Source organism: Pinus tabuliformis, chromosome Q (assembly GCF_031772625.1).
Source record: "Pinus tabuliformis cultivar Carrire ecotype Pingquan chromosome Q, CPIR1, whole genome shotgun sequence".
NCBI lineage: Eukaryota > Viridiplantae > Streptophyta > Pinopsida > Pinales > Pinaceae > Pinus > Pinus tabuliformis.
This window is the reverse complement of record NC_142296.1, coordinates 15,158,116-15,176,538: the sequence shown is the minus strand read 5'-3', so window position 1 is coordinate 15,176,538 and position 18,423 is coordinate 15,158,116. Positions and strand designations below refer to the sequence as shown.

The 18,423-nt window shown below is 35.9% G+C and overlaps 1 protein-coding gene across 1 annotated transcript in view; it reads left to right on the top strand.

Moving 5' to 3' along the window:
* Positions 1-18,130, top strand: part of LOC149218025 (uncharacterized) — an 82,943-nt gene extending 64,813 nt beyond the window's left edge. The window contains exon 4 of the mRNA XM_089386461.1: positions 18,050-18,130. Coding sequence (XP_089242587.1) covers positions 18,050-18,130 — 81 coding nt within the window. The remainder of the gene's footprint in view (positions 1-18,049) is intronic.
* The last annotated feature ends 293 nt before the right edge of the window (positions 18,131-18,423 follow it).

Genomic DNA, 18,423 nt, shown 5'->3' with positions numbered 1-18,423 from the left:
GCGTTACACCATTTAAAGATACAAACATTAAAGTTTTTCACATGTGATGTAGCACTAATGGCATTGTTACCTTGAAAGGAAGACAACTTTTCAATAGCCTTGTCAGGGATATTGTGAGGATAGCCATTTATGTTAGTGAAGTCACAAGGAGAAAAAAGATCATTCATGATGCTAGGCTCTACTTGTTCTTGAAAAAGCAAATGAATATCAGAAATAGCCTCTTGCCCAAGACTAGCAAGAGCTCTACTACGAGAAAGTCTATTCAACCTCTCTCTAAAAACCCTTTCAGGATTAGGAGAGGGGCTAACTAGACCACTTGAATTTCTCCTAGTAGAGACTCTTGCAAAATTTGGATTGAGTGGAGTCGCCACTTGAGCAAGAATCTAAATCTAAAGTTCAAAATGCTAAAACCAAAAGGTTAGTCGATTTTTCCCAGGTACAAGAAGACTTGTCCCCGGCAACGGCGCCAAAGATGTTGACCCTGCCGCCTACACCTACCTACAAGTTAGTGAGAAAAGCCTTCAACCCCACAAGGTGTGGTTGGTGGCAGGGAACTCAGAGAAGGGGTTGTCACACTAATCTCGGCTCTCTCCGTTTGAGCTATCTCCTAGGTTAGCTAAGGGGGGTGGTTCCTAATGAAAAGTTAAGTTAAAAGATGTGAATTTCTAGGAGAGTGTTACAGTGAAAATGGATTACTTTTAAGGATTTATGGGCAAATATGAAGTGAGCAACTTCAAATAACAATACCAATCTAATATGATTAAAAACCATAAAACCAGTGCCTTATAAGGAATTTGCTCAACAATTTAAAGATATATTTGCTCAAAGTAAAATGCAATGCTCTCAAAAGAGAAAACAGAGTAAATCTGAAATGTAAATAAGAATTGTTAGCACAAGATATGTAAGATACAAAATGCTTTTGAGATAATCAACTTTATAAATCAAAACATGTGAAACATATCTTGCCAAAACCAAAAAATTAGTAATTAACTTGGAAATGTAAAAGAAAGGAAGTGCTAAACCAAGACATCAATATGCAATTAGACTTGAAACATGAAAAGAAAACACTTGTTTGAAATGATTACAATACTTGCTTTTGGAATAGTTTTTGCATATGAAAACTCAAACCATCAAGAGACAAGTAAAGTAAATGTAATGGAAAGTGCTCTTGATTAATTTTATTAATTAGCTCTACAACAAGATTACAATTTAAATCTTCAATCCTCAGACTTCACCCTCGCCCAATGATATGGATCTCACAGTGAGGAGTCAATAGAGGAGTAGAAGATCCCTAAGATGTCTACTTCAACCAACTTATGTTGGAGGTAAAATTTTAATGAGGCTTAAGGCCTTCCCACACTAAAATGCTTAGATGAAATGCAAATTGTGTTAATTCCCTAAATTAAAATAATGATACATGCAAATGCTTCAAAGAGATTGATTTGCAATGCTTGAAAATGAAATAGTGTTCAACATAAGTTGCAATTATAACTTCAATTGGAGGAATAAAATCAACTTACAAGTGTTGCATGTGTTTCATCAATGAATTAAAATGATACAAGTAATTTGCTTGAAAGTAAAATTTGTTTCAAATAGACAATGCCAATAAATTGCTCCAATATTCAAGATAACAATGTAGCATAAAATTGAAGCATGTATTCAAGTGCTCATAAAACAATTTACCAAGGTAAATGGAAACGATTCAAAGTTTGTTAAGAATATAAAATGCCTGCATGTAAAGGATGAATTTCCCAAAGTAAAGTGTAAGCTTGTAGCTCCAAGCAACAATGAGAAAGAAAATGCAAAGCTCAAATGAAATTGTAACTAACTTTAACTTAATGAAATGTGATAGTGAGGTTGTGTTAATTCCCAATTAAAGCATGCATGTAAGTGAATGAAGTATGAAATCTTAAACCATACAAATGTCAATCCACCCAAGAGAAACCTCCCTCTAAATGGGGAGATAGGATACCATGGGAGAAATTCCAAGCTCCCACAAGCAAGTTAGATCTTTTATTAATATTACAATGAGAAGAGGGCCCTTCAAAGTTATCAACTATACTTCAAGGAGAGTCTTGACAATAATTTCTTGAAACTTGGACACTAGACCTCCTTTCTTGAGAAAGTAGTGACAAGATCTCACAAAACTTATGCAAGGGAAACAAGGTGTGAGTTTCCTCCAAATGCCCACGGCTTAAAGAGGAAAATGGGCAGCCCTCTAGTGAACTCGACTTGGCCAAAATAAGCCTCAAAAGGGCTCACGACATCCTTGGAAATCGAACCCCCAACACTTGCCAAAGGTCCTGCAAACACTTGTTAGATGTTGTGGGAAGTTGCTCTTCAAAATCTGCCACACAAGAGTTAGCAAACAATCCAAATAATGGCTGCAAAATAAGTTAAGTATTAATGGAAAATTCAACAAGATAAATTGTATATGTACAATTATTATTTACAAAAGGCTAAGCTAAAGAGTGATAGTAAACTCTCGTCTTTGCTTAGCCATCTTCAAGCTCTTAGATAGCAAATGAAAGAAATGAAGTACAATGTTTTTTTAAAAGAGATTTAAATTTAGAAATTCTCAGCTTGTGCATAAGCTATGGGCCGAAATCCCTGCAAAACCACTTTGTAAGATAAGACTATGAAGGTTCAAAGAACAAATGAGAGCTCCTTTAAGAACGTATCAAGAGTGGGTTGGTCTCTCCAAAGACTTCCCCTCACGCTTGATTCTGTAATCCCAACAAGATGTTCCCTCTACAAAACTTCAATCAAGAATTAGTTCCATATAGATTTAGCAATAAACAATGATAATAAACTCTAGAGATTTATTTAAAACCAACTAGAGCATTCTATACCTAGAGCATACTTGTAAATCAAATGTCAATGCAAGATAGCTCTACATTAACAAATCTACAAGAGCATATGGAAGCAAATTAGATCAAAGCATGAGTAAAAGGAATTATACCAATGCTCAACAATTCATTACATTTGAAAAAGAGGAACACCTCATGAATGAAACCCCAAAGTCTTTATTGATATTTCTGAAAGTGTACAAGGTAGCAACACTTCCGCAAGCACAATAGCTAGTAACAATATTATATAATGTGAGGGCCCATGGTTCTACTATATAGAGAGTTGGGAGCAAATCCCAATGAAGATTGACATTGACAAATGGCATTGGAGCCAATCCCAATGTAGAAGTGATTAAACAAGTGGCATGAGGTGACAATCCCAAAGAGAAATTCGAATTTGTTGAATGGAGCTCCAATGGCAAGTGAAAAATTTGAATTTTGACAAGTGGACATCATTTTCTTCTTTTCTTATGTGTCAAATTCGAATTTTATGGTGGAATGAAAAGTGTATATGGGTGGTAACCCATGTGGGGACAAATTCCCACAAAAATCTCCACCAAATATTCTCCCAAATCCTCCCAAATGTGCATTAACTTCACAAATTTGAATTTCCAAGCAGCATTTTCATTTAATACCAGAAATTCGATTTTATTTGAACACATGTCCTTTTTTGAGAAGAATCTTCGGCGAAAATCACATAGAGATAATTTTGTCGACACGTTTCGAACCAACCAGTGTGGTTCATCGTCAGGACAAGTTGAATGAGCAGATCTTGCAATGCATTATAAATAGATCAGGTAGAATATCCAGGTAACAACTAGAATCCTGACAGCTTGATTTGACCGGGAAACGGCTAGTTAGACCAAAATTTAATTAATTAATTAATTTAATTTTATTTCTTTTTTAATTCAAATTAGTTAATTTGGTTATTAATTTTCTTATTAGATTAAACATAAATTGACAATTTTATAAATATATATTAAAATAAGTGAGTTAATATACTATACTCATAAATAATCGAGTAATTAAAAATAAATATAAGTCAATTATATTTTAAATCAAATATTAGTTAAAGGGAGATTTAAATCTTAAAATAAATTAATTATAAATCAACGAGGTTATATAAATATTTGTTAGTTGTATAAGCTAAAAATAGAATATTCTATAAATAGTTAATACTATTTTAAAATATAAGCTAAAAGGACAAATAAATAAATAACTAAGTTTCATATTCATAGTCAAAGAGTATCCTGATAAAAATATTAGAGAATTACAATATTACTTAATAGTTAATAAATAAATAAATAAATAAAATAAAAATACCATAAATAAATAAATAAAAATATTAAATTTAATTTAAGAATCAAAGAGCTTTTAAAAAATAAAAATAAAAATAATAATAATAATAATAAATAAAATAATAAATAAATAGATAAAAATATTAATTTTAATTTAAGAATCAAAGAGCTTGGAAAAAATAAAATAAATAAATAAATAAATAATAATAATAATAAATAAATAAATAAATAAATAAGAATAAAACTAAATAAATAAATAAATATTAATTTTAATCTAAAAAATAAATATATAAATAAAAAATAAAAATAAAAAATTAATAATAATAATAATAATAAAAATAAATAAATAAATAAAAACATTAATTTTAATTTAAGAATCAAAAGAGCTTGAATACTAAAAAAAAAGAAAAAAAAAGAGAGGAGAAAACGATTAGGAAGAGAGGGCTGGGACCCAGCAACCACTGATCTTCCAGCAATCCTCTCTATTGAGATTGTTCGGCCTTTTTTCAATCTCAAGGGCTTCCCTAAATTTTCGGTGATGGAATTGCGACACTCTAGCAATCACACTAGCTTCTTCGATGCAGACATGGTGATTAGTTTTCTCCACATGCTCTGCTAAAGTGGAAGACTTGGTTCTCATATGCTTGAGGTCTGCTGCATGCTCACTAATCCTTTGGTTAATGGAGCGACCAGTCTCACCGATATAGGGGGTCCCACATGAACAAGGAATAATATAAACACCTTTCATGTCCTTGGGGTCGATAGGATCCTTCACAGATCTAAGGGACTTACGAATGGTGTTAAGAGGTCTAAAGGTTGCGGGGACATTGTGCTTCTTAAGAATCCTCGCAATCCTATCTGTAGTTCCTTGAACATACGGAAGATGGACCCCAGGAATCCGTTCCTTAGGTTCTCTTCTGGATAACGAATTCTTAGTTGCTTTGAGGAAAGCCTTATGTCCCAAATGTCTGCTATAACTGTTTTCAACAAAGACATTAAGGAGATGGGACTTCTCCTCCTCGAAGCTCCTTTCATCAGAGATCCTCAAGGCACGAGTTGTCAGGGTGTTGAGAACCCCCAACTTCTGGGCAGGGAAATGGTGGGAACTAGCATGAAGATACTGCTCCGTATGAGTTTTCTTGCGAAACACTCGGTGGGAGAGGGAACCATCCTTATTCTTAGAGATAAGAATATCAAGGAATGGGAGGCAACCATCGACTTCTTGTTCCTTAGTGAACTTGATGGCCGAGGATTGATTATTGAGATGATCGAAGAAGAGATCTAACTCATCTTGGCCGTGAGACCAGATGACATTAGTGTCATCCACATATCTCTTCCAAAGCTTGGGAAGGAGACAGGCTGAGTTCAGAGCCTTAGATTCAAAATCCTCCATAAAAAGATTCGCAACAACAGGGGATAGGGGTGAGCCCATGGCAACTCCACAGGTTTGCTCAAAGAACTCTCCTTCAAAACTGAAAAAGGTCGAAGTGAGGCAGATCTCAACCAACCGAGCAGTATCAGGATCAGTTAGATGGTTGATCACTTCCATGGCCTCATTTATAGGGATGCAAGTGTAGAGAGAGACAACATCAAAACTGACAAGAATGTCTCCAGAGTCCACCTTGATGTCCTTGAGCTCTTCAATAAAGGAAGCCGAGTCTTTAACAAAGGACCCAGTACGACCAACTAAGGGTTTAAGCTTCAAGGCAAGGAACTTAGCAAGAAGATAGGTCGGACCTCCAATGGTGTTGACAATGGGCCTAAGGGGAGCTCCTTCCTTATGAACTTTAGGGAGCCCATAGATTCTAGGGGTGATCGGATTGCTCTCAATGAGTTTATGGTGTAAGGGACTCACTGAGTTATTAGATTTAATGGCAAGGGCCACAATCCTGGAAATTAGGATTCCACATCACCTTGGGGCTTCACTTTAACTCCCCCATAATTTTCCACCTGATTTCCATAACATTTAGCATGTATGGATATTTATTTTTTTCCATTTATTTAATTTTTGGCTTAATTAATTGCCAGATTTCCCACTAAACTTAGGAAAAGTGGGTTTTGAGGGTCCAAAACACATTAATAACCTCTCGAAGTGTGTCATAGTAGAAATTTGAAAGTGAGAGGTGTAATTTTGATTACTCATACCCCATACAACTTCTCTAGACTACACTTACTACAATTTAAATACAATTTTATTTGCAATTTTTGACTTGCGGGAAATCTAAAAAATTTAAAAATGGCTACCTAGACCTAACCAAATTCCACGAAATTTTTTGTGTGATCTAATATGATAATATACATCGACTCTAGACACTAAGATGTGTCAGGGGCTCAACCTTCAAACCGTCACCCCGACTTTGGGGTAAAATGTGAGTGAAAAAACCTAAAAAATTATCCGCCTCTAAAAAAGAAGGGATAATTAACCAAATAAAAAAAACACTCCAAGGTGTACTCATTTGCTGATCGAGTCCTAACATCCTAGGCCTGTTATAGACTCAAAAATCATCATTACTAATATCACTTATTACAATTCCCCGTAGGGTGTGGAATCTGGGTACAAGAAAGATGATGAGAATATAGAAGTAGAGTTAAAAAATTCTGTTGACTGACAATATCTGATGGTACGAGTGTCCTCTGGATCATCCTTGGGCATGGAGTCTTCATATAATCATCAGGTGCCACTCCAGTGGTCAACAGGTCCCACCATAAACTGACTGAGAGTGTTGACTGCGAAGCAAATATCTGGCCTGATGTTGACCAGATACATGAGGGAATCGATAAGATGTCTATAGAAGGTTGGACCAATTTCCTTATCCTCTGATGCATCAATCTTCCTCCAATTCATAATCATAGGCATAGACATTGGTTTACAGTCCTGCATCCTGAATCTCTATAGCATATCTCCCTTGACCAAGGAGGATTTCCCTTCCTTCTGCCATACTTCCTAGCTTAGGAAGTAATGCATCAGCCCCAAATCCTTCATGTCAAATTTTGTTGCCAGGTTTCTCTTGCAGTGTGCTCTATGAGCCCTGACGACCCAGCCAAGAAGAAGTCATCCACATACAAAACTAGGATGAGTGGCTCATCCTCTACCATCAAATAGTAAAGGTTGGGATTTGTGTCACACTTGACAAATCCCATCTGCTGCAAGTCGCTGTCAATCCGACCATACCATGTCCTGTGAGCTTGCTTGAGCCCGTATAGAGCTTTCTTCAGTCTGCACACATGCGTGCCCCTCTCATGTGTTTGGAAGCCCTCTGGTTGTTCTATATATACCTCCTCTTCTATCATCCCGTTCAAGAAGGCTGTCTTGATGTCTATTTGGTGAATCTGCCATCCCATCTGTGTTGGTAGAGATATAACTGACTGGATAGAAGTATATCTGGCAATTGGGGTGAAGGTCTCCTCATAATCTATGCCTTCCTTCTACGCATACCCCTTTTCCATGAACCTAGCCTTGTACTTCTCCACGCTGCCATATGCAGTGTACTTAATCTTATAGATCTATCTAGAGCCCACTACTGAACTATCCTCAGTTCTCGTCACTACCTCCCAAACATAATTTGTCATGATGGAGCTATATTCGTCCACCATGGCATCTATCCACACCTGATGCTTTGCGGCCTCCTGGTAGCTGGAGGGTTCTACAACTTGTGCCACCAAGGCTTGGTACCTTTCTGGTTGTCTGCATTCTCTCTTGTTCGTCCTAGGAGCTCTTATGAACTCCTCTGCATCCTCAATGTCTGATGAAATTCTTTGTTGGTTCGACCACTAGTGGTAGGAGGATCGACTAACTCCTCATCCCGCCTCTGTGATGAACTTGCAAGATCTCCTACACCTGAGGTTGTGCTTGTACTGGTAACTGTACTCGATCCTTGTGAGTGTCATTGCGGCTGCCCCTACTGTTAGAGTAATGGAACTTCTGTTGGCCTACTTTGAACACTTACTGGCATCTCATGAGATTTCTTGAAGGCTTTGTCTTCCATAAATTTCACATCCCGTCTCACGATAATCTTCTTGCTGCTAGGAATGTAGATCCTGTAAGGCTTAGAGGTTTCTCTATACCCAACGAACTACCCCATTTCTACAATTTGATCCAACTCGGTGCACTTCTCATTTGGGGCATGGCAATAAGCTATGATGCTAAAGATCTTGAAGTGACTGACTCTTGGCTTCTTCCTTGAGAATAATTCTTCTGGTGTTATCTTTTCGTGTGCCCTGTGAAGAACCCTGTTCTGTATATACACCATTGTGCTACATGCCTCTGCCCATAGAAACTTGGGCAAATCTTGGTCATATGTCATTGCCTTTGCAACCCCAACTATAGACCTGTTCTTCCGCTCCACTAACCGATTTTGTTGTGGATTGTATGGAGCTGTCCACTCCCTCCTGATGCCTTCGTGTGCATAGAAACTCGTGAAGTCACTATCTGTGTACTCACCTTCGTTATCCGAGCGAAGCACCCTAATTTTCTTTCCTGTCACATTTTCTACTAGTGCCTTAAACTCCTTGAAGTGACTGAAGGCCTCATCCTTGGTCTTCAATAAATAGATATAGGTTTTCTTTGAATGTTCATCAATGAAGTTGATGAAATACTAATACCCTTCGAGGGATCTGGTGGACATAGGATCACAAATATTTGAGTGTATAAGCAGCAACACACCATTCGACTTACTGTCACTTCTTGGGAACGATGCCTTAGCATACCTCCCAAGTATGCACCCTTTGCACACATCATCATGTTCTATGCCTAATTCTAGAATTATTGTCTCCCTGAGCATTTGAAGTGCTCCATGATGTAAATGTCCCATCCTCCTATGCCATAAATCATTCAAGTCTCTCCCACTGTTACTGCCGTTGCTAACTAGTGCCATTGGAGAGTCGAATGGCAACCTATACAATCTGTTGCTTCGTACCCCAATCTGTTTCACCTTCTTCTAGTTCTGGTGTTTGATGAACACCTTCTTCCCTACAAAGTGGACATCATATCGCTTACTCTGTAGCTGGGATATTGAAATTAAGTTCATACGTAGTCTCGACACATGCAATACGTTTGTAACACTGGTGCTTGCTCTTGACCCCCTCGGAATGTCAATGGTACCTCGACCAACTAGATTATATTTAGTTCTGTTTCCCATTGTTATCTGGAAGTCCATCTCCTCCTCATTGTAGCTGGAGAAGTATTCTCTAACTCTTATCATGTGAGCTGACACTCCACTATTTATATACCAGACTCCCTGTGAAGCTGAGCTAGATAGGCAAGCTATCTGAGCAAACTCGTCCTCCAATCTGGAAGACAAATATGTAGCCTCTAAAATATCAAATCTATCTGTGACCATATTGGGGAATTTTGAGAAATTTATTGAAGATATCTTGAGTATAATTTCGTGTGCTTTTCTCTTCCACCAAGCGCTAATTTGATGCTGCAAACCAATTGCGCCCATATCTACTCAACGAAATTATTGATCTGCTCACTGGTACTGCTTCTCGGCAATGCCACTGCCTGCAAATCACTACAACTGAGGCTCTTTGAATTTTCTGTTGCCTACAAACTGAAAATCGAGCCCTACCTTTGCTAATTCGCACTTCCTGCTGGTGGTCTGCATAGATTTGGAAATTTTGTTATGAGACTCACTCTGAAGCTGCAAAATTTCTCCCTCTTTATTGAGCCACTGATCAGTCTTTAAATTGCTCTGATACGATGTAAAATTTTCACTATTGCAGCCACTAGAAATTATTTTTCTAACTGAATAATATTATGTGCAATTTATTTGCTATTACGACAAACAACGAATAAAATCACACCTGCATTTTTCACCAAAAATAAAATGCACTACGGAAAATAAAATGGAACTGAGAAAATAGAGCACACACACAATAAAAATGACACCGTTGTTTTTGGATAAAAGTCCTCGGAAAAACCCAATGTGGGAGAACTGATGCAACAGATGAGGGTTTATTTTATTATATGCAACAACAAAATCTGAGTACAATATCTGGATGCCAAAATTGGCAATCCAATAACAAATATCTGTTTGAAAAATCTGTGAGGCAAATGCCTCAACTCCACAACTGATCCCGGCGCCAAAATGTTTGAGAAATCTAGGGCATCATGTATTTTAGATTCTTTAGCTTGATTTCTCTTATACTTTGAGATTATCTTGTGATATTTACTTATTAGATCTTCTTTCAAATTATCTTGTTCTTATCATCAAGACTAATGCCAACCAATGAAAATCACAAACAAAAGAGGACACAAGATATAGGCACTCAACCAGGGAAAAACCCCCATGAAGGGGAAAACCCAGTCAAACTCTTCCACTAATAGTTTCAAATCAAATTGAGACAACCAAGACCCTTTTAGACTCAATAGAGAGATCTCCTCCACCAAGTCAGCCTTCAATAGAGATACTTCATCTAAGTCAATCTTTCAAAAAGTCAACCCAAGTCATTTCTTCAATAGTGAATCAACAAGTGCAACTTCGTCTAGCAATCTCTTGGACCTGAAGTAGCACTTGTGACAGAAGCAATACCTCAAATATCCTTTATTTCATGCTTATGATTTGTCTATTCTTCTTCTCAACTTCGCATCTTTTTCTTCTACTCGAATTGCAGACTTGAATCACTTAATTGAGTGTATCAAATAGGTCGAGTTTCCTTCTTATTTATAGTCCCTTTGAGCTGGCCGAATTCTTCATGAAGTTGACTTGTATGAGAGGCATGCTGACATATAAGAGAGGGAGCTGACTTGGTGGAGGAGTCCTTTTTGACATAAAAATATTTTTTCTTCTTTGACTTAAGGTGCCCATGAAGGGTCTTTTACATCATGACTATGACCTTGACTCAAGATATAAACCCTAGAGCACACAATGGGTGCTTTGACCTATTGACCATTGACCCAAGCATGAAACCCATGCTTTAATAAGTCAATCTTTCTTTAATAAAAAATATTTTTCTTTTCTTTTGATAAATACATTACATCATGACTCAAATACAATTATGAAGACTGACACTAGTTACATTCTTCAACACGAAATCTGGCAAAACTGGCTATTTGAATTGCCCTTTCATGAACCTCTACTCAGTGCTTGCATAGGCCCTACTCTCTCTGCTTACGAAACTCACTGAAGCCTGCAGCTCTGCCTCTCTTTGCCTCTGGAATTGACTTGCTTGGCCTCTTGGAAAATTATCCCGACCTCTAGCACCTAAATCGACCCCTTCCTTAGCTGAATTGAACTGCCTCCTTGAGTCTTTTGTACAACCCCTGTGCAACCTCTAGTGGAATAACTCAGCGTCTCTGTTGCTACCTCTCCAAAACTGGAAAGATCCTCTGGAATCTCTCTACCGCTGCCTCTCCAGAACTGGAAAGATCCTCCATAATCTCTTTGCTGCTACTTTTTAGCCTCTACTACTTGATCTTTGGCTCTAATTCTTCCCTCCACTAAATCTTTGCTCTCTGGGAAATTCGATCTGCCTTGATCTCCCTCTTCTTTGATGTGTCTATCTCCATCCCTATCGACCTGCTCTTATAATCTCTTGTTGGTGAACCAATGACCATGATTAGATCCCCATCAATGGCTAAGATCATCTCAAACTCAATCCGTGTGAGTTTCTAGAGCATTCTCACATTTCCTTAATTAATTCCTATTAATTAACCAGTTTTCCTAAGTTAGACTTAGGAAAAATTTAAATGATGGTTAATTAATTTAATTAAGGCATTTTGCAAGCTTATCTCGCGAAACCTTTTTTGGGTTTTGAATATCTCGTGTTCTTAGCCTCTTTGACACAAATCGAGACTAGAACACCTGCCCGATGCTACAAAAACTAACACTGCTCTTCAACACTGTCATAACAAAAAACAGAACCAACATCAAGAGAATGCCAAGCCATATAGCCATGATGTTTGAGGGTTTGAACTTTGGTAGAGTTATAGTTTCTTGCTTGCAATAGAATGGAGGAATGGGAATGGGAAAGAGAGAAGAGAACATCTTTCATTTAAAAATAACCATATAAAAAACACAAATTCTAGGTTTGAGTATAGACCCTACCTCTTTGGCTCTCCAATGGTGCCTTCAATCCCAAGCTCCAATCTCGCTTGCAAGCTCCTCAAGCTCCTCAATGAACCCTCTCAATCTTCCTAAAGCCCTCTCTTTCTCTCTCAAGATGCAAATGGTGCATTGTGGGAGGGGAGGAGGCCTTTTATTTCTTTTGGCCCCTCCCCTCCCTCCAAAAAATAGGCTGCATGATTTTCACCGACGGGGAGTGTTTTTTTTAAAGTCGGGAGTAATCTCTACCCGACCGCTCTCGACTTAAAAAAATTGCTCCAGGAGTAGTCAAGGAGCAATCGCTCCAAACCGCTCCCGTGTTCGCTCTCGAAAAACTAGGGAGCATTATTTTTTTTTGGGAGCGTGCTTTAGGAGCAGATTCAGGGTGGGGGGGGGGCGGTCCCCTGCAGCCCTGGGTAATAGGCCCCATTAAAATGATAATATACTTCCATCCACACGTGTCAATGAGGAGTATACCTCATAAAGGTTTTGTTCCATGACAATTAGAGATGGTATCTTCTAGTAAATCCCACCATAAGCTAAAGTCATAATAAAAGGATACCATTTGTTAAACCTTTCCTAGTGTAAAACGCCTACATGAACTAGGATCACAACATTTCACTCTTGAGCCATCAATAATTATTATGAGGTTGTCTTGCACACTAGTGAGATGTATGAGTGTTAGGCTAGGCTAACCATGAACCGCATAATCATAAATCATTTATGAATGATATATCATAGCACCAAATAGCATCTCAAAACTATCAATCGAGGCATCAAGTGAAACCATAAACTCCTAACCCCAAAACTCCATCAACCAAGGATATGTGACCATGAAGAGAAAACTAGGTACTAAGACAATCCACCAAGCCACTTCTCATCCCATACTACTGGTGTCCAACCATTGGGGGCCTAGAACCATCATACATGAATCAAAATATAACATCCTCTAGTGAGAAAGAATAGGTATACCAATGTAACACCATGATGAGGTAGCAAGTTGCATAATCATCAAAATGTATACCAAAAGGATGATCCATAAATCATCAAGCATGAGAATCATCTCCAAGCAAACATTGCAGGTTTGTACCCGTAATCCATTAAAAGCTCCGTGGGTACGATGCTGTAAACCATATCTTGTCATAAAAATCACAAGAGTTACCTGTTAGTGTTTGTAGCATCGAAGGTGTTATAGTCTCGAAACTTTGTGGAGAGGCTAAAACATAGGAGTTCTCCATAACTCAGAAATCATTTATGGAAATTCCACCTAGATGTGTCTCAATTAGATTATTAGCCTATTTTTAATTATTTCCTAAGTCTAAACTTAGAAAAATGGGTTAATTAATCAGAATTAATTGAGAAAGTTGTGAATCATCTAGAAACTCACATGGATCAACCCAGATATGATCTTAGCCATCGATTGAGATTTAATCTTGGCTGTTGGAGGTCCAACAGAAGATTATAAGAAGAAGTCGATGAGTAGATGGAGAACATACACATAGAGTTTGATTTTCGTTGGAGAATTCGATTTTCCAGAGAGCAGCAATCAGTTGCCAGAAAGTTCGAGCTAGAGAAGGGAAGCAGAGACAGAAAGGCGCAGGGATAGTGAAGCCAAAGGAAGATTTTTCAGATCAGGTGAGTACTTTGCAGAGAGGCCGATATTTTCTCCAGGAGACTGCTTAGAGGTAGCGCAAAAGCATCAAAAGGGCAGTTCGATTTTGTTGGAGGTGAAGGTGTTTTCAGTTGCCGAGAAAAGGTTCTAGAATGTCGGAGAAGTGTTTTCCCAGTCAGCAGTAGGTAGGACAGTTAGATTGACAGTCGATTCAAGTAGCACGTGTGGCAGGCAATGCCAGAGTGACGCAGAGCCTGTGCAAGACTAGTTGGACGACTAGCCTTTCAAAACTCAGACCGTGCTGGGATTGCTCGGAGTGAGGGTAATTTCACTCAAATAATTTTTGTTAGTATTTTCTTTGCAGGATTGCTAGTTCTCGACATCCAGATTGTACTCAGATTATTTCACTATTGCAAAAATAATAAAAACCCTCTGTTGTTGCATCGGTTTTCCCAAGTTGGGTTTTTTTTCTGGGGATTTTTGTCCAAAAATAATTGTGTCAAATTTATGTGTGCTAGCATATTTCTCAGTTTCCAGCGCTATTATTTTATACAATTTTATTTGTCAAGGTTGCAGTGTGATTTATTCGATATTTGCTTTAGCAAATAAATTGTTAAATTAATTAACAATTAGAAGAATTAATTCCAGTTGTTGCAATAGGATTTCAGACTTGAAATTTTCACATTACCATCATGCCATATGAGGGGGTAACACAACTAAATGTTGAAGAATTTCTGCACTGTTTTTGTACTTCAATGACTCCTTTAGCAAACATTTTTGGCTTTTCTAGTGGTAGCAGTAAAAGAATCATCTTCCCTTCAATCGCATGTCTTTGAATGACTAACAACCTAAGAATATTTTGGCCTTCTTCTACAGGAAAAATGAATTGGCCATTGGTCAACAAGGTTCAAACTTGCCCTGATACTATTTTTGTGGTATAGCTTGTGGTAGTCATAGGAGACTCCTAAAGAAAAAGAACCAATCCATAATATATCTGAAAGACACAAATGATAATTATAAATATGAGAAAGACACGAATGATGATATACAGTCAAGAGACTAAAGGAGACATCTATGTTAAGAAACACGACCCTTCATAAATAGGTATTAATAAGGTACGTTACTTGTAGTGATTTTTAAGGCTTTTTGCTTAGGAAAATCAAGTGATGATTACTTGTTTATTGAAAAATCACCTTTAATCACTACCTTGGCAACAACCAACTATCAAGCTTAGTGGTATTTTTGTCTTTTCTCTTTCATGTAATGATCAAAGATGGATAACAATGGAAACATGTTGAGAAATTAATTGAGTACTAATTATAGATTAAAGTCAAATTTTGTATGTAGTTTGAGGGATTTCATTAATTGACAAGAGTTTGAAGGGGAATTTTTTTAGCATAAACGTGATAATCGAAGAAGAGATGATGGCGTGTTCTTTAGAAATCAATGTAATTTTTATGTCTCTAGTTTTCGAGAGGGCAGGGACATGCCACGACTTCACAGTTTCAAACATGACTTTTGCTATTTTATTATTTCATTGAGTTGCAACTCATCTTAGTGACCAATGTTTCTTGAAAGTTATGCATCTAATGATAGTTTGCACTTATTTAACTGTCATTGTACCAAATCACTAAGGGCACATGACACTACAAACACAATACAAATTGTCATTTATTGCCTTATTATACTTGCCGCTGACAGGTTATAATGTATTCAATTTTTCATTGACTTGCTATTAGTTTTTCTTTAACTAAAAAAATTTAAAATCTATCCAAAGTTTAACATTATGAAATTAAATTCATTATTTTTAAATAAAATTTATTTCTATTTATCTCAAATATGATTGGTTGAAATGTCTCCCCTCTTATTGTGTCATGATGGCAAGAATTGAATTTTGTGTACTCTATTATTAATTACCATGTACTATATCACTAATTACTATGTACAATAAATATAAATATTTTGAAAAATAACAATATATATTAATTGCTATGTACCATAAACACAAATGGTTTGTAATTAAATTCAAAAATTCCATTTTCTCATTGGTGTAAAGTATTGAATAGACAATTTTTATGGGTTTTATTTTTTAATTTACAAAAAAATAATTTAAAAAATATAAATTTGAAAAATGTATGTAAAACTAACATGTGTACAATTTGTACAACTCTCATTACATCAATCTATACTCTAATGACATGACATGTGTACTATAATATGAACATTATACAAAAAAATTGCTATCATTCAATATTAAATAAATAATTATTACCTTGTTATCATTCTTTTCAATGTCAGTTTTTTATATATATATAACCTTTATCTACAAAAAAAATGTTTAATTATATTAAAAAAATTAATGAAAAAAGATTAAACAAATATTCATATAACTCATTTTACAATTTTATTATTGTTTGGAGTACATACAACACGTCATGACATTAAAATATTTTATTAAACTAAGCGGCATGGAACGCTAGCTATGCGGCCTTGTTTAAGACAGGCACATGCAAATGGGCAATCACTTTGGGCATCGAAACTGAACCATCAGAGCCATACAAATATAGCCTTTTGCACGAAACATTATTCCCTTGATGCGAGTGCATATGTTCTAATAGTATGCACAACTTCAGTAAACTTGGATTGATTGTATTCTAAATTCATATGTTCTATGCCCTTCCCTGTCTTCTTTATTCCTCCATTTTGATATGATTGTTTCTTGCATGTAGATTATGCGAGACTTGTGTAAGTTAAATCTCCTAGAGGTATGCACAAAACATCAAAATGTTTATAGTTGGTTTAATTTCTGTTACTTTGCATTGAATGTAGGTGGCACTACTAGAGATTGGTATGATTTTATTTCATTTGTTTTGAGCAATGAAAGTCTTTATTATTAATGCATACTAGGTTTTATCACCCAAAAAATGATCATCTAGCCATTTCCTACTAGGTTAATCGAAATACACCACGTAGGATCAGTTTTTCCATATTAAAACCCACTTTCACCTTAGGAAATAATTTAGTGAACCATTTTCCTAAATTATTTCTCATTAAAATCCAAAACCCCATGAGAATAATTAAATAAATCATTATTTATTTAATATTCTCTCGAAATAATAATTAAATCATTATTTCTAACCATTTTTGACTTAACCACTCAAGAATAATTAAATAAATAATTATTTATTTATTATTCCCTTATTTCTCTCTCGAAATAATTATTAAATCGTTATTTAATAATTGTTTCTAATTCAGATTTGACTTAATCACCATAAGGTAATTAATAAATCATTTATTTATTTATTAATTACTTTAACCATTTTCTAAAGAAAGATATTTGACCATTTCGAATATCTTTTCCCTCAAAAAATTTAATAAAATATTCACAACAACTAGATTTTGATTTAGTCTATAATATTTTATTATTTTCTAAATCTCAATCTATCTCAATATTTTGTTATAAATAGAAGGGTTCTCCTCATTCTTCACCATGGCTATTATCATCATCCCTATTATCGTCCTATGACATTTGAGCTCCCACTTTGAGTTCAAACCTCCATAACCATCTTTTGCCCATTGCATACACTCATTGAGAGAAAAAGCTGAAGTTGAAGCACATGGTTACAAAAGGACCCATTGCATGGAGGGGGATTTGTAGACCCCAAGTTTACACTTCTATCTTGCTGTTGCATGTGTCTTTTGATTTGCCCATTGTTTGCTGCAGCATTTTAACATTTGCTTTGCAGGTCTTAAGAATGCATTAACAACCATTTTTGTTGTTAGGGTTGCTTTCCACCAACAACTTAAGTGAAGCAGTTTTGGTACACCTTCCATAAAACTTCATGCTAACACTAGGGTTTGATTACACTACATAAATCTTGCTTACCTTAAAAAAACTTGGATCCATTGTATTCTAAATTCATTTGTTCTATATTCCTTCCTGTCCCTTTTATTTCTCCATTTTGACTTTATTGTTTCTTGCATGTAGATGATATGAGACTTGTATAGGTTAAATCTCCTAAAGATATGCACAAACCATCAAACTGTTTATAGTTGATTCAACGTCTGGTAGTTTGCAATGAATTTTTATGGCCATTATATTCTAGAGAAATTGGTATGATTTTATTCTTTCTGTTTCAAGCCATGGGATAAAGGTATTTATTGTTAATGCATACTGAGGTTTGATTTACATTAGATAAATTTTGCTTAGTTTTCACCATATCAATAAGGTTGTGGCTTGTGCAGGTCTTAATAGATTATCCAGGAGTGAATATACCATTCGGGAAATATATCAAGCAACATTTTTGTGAGTCTCAAGTCCCTTGATACTTGTTATATTTACAGAAAATATTTCTCTCTCTATATATAACCTTAGATAACATAATATATAAATAACTGAAAGCTAATAAATAATAAAATTAAAATATAATAATTAATAATAATAAGTACTAATGACTAAAGGTCATAACCCTTCAAGAGGCACCTTAGGATATATTTATAGTTGTGGTCCTTTTCAAATGTAAATCATTATTCAATCATTTTTTTTTTCAATCAATTTACAAATATGTTTTATCTCAGAATTGTTTGAAGACATTATCTAGTGTGAAGATTAACTGTTC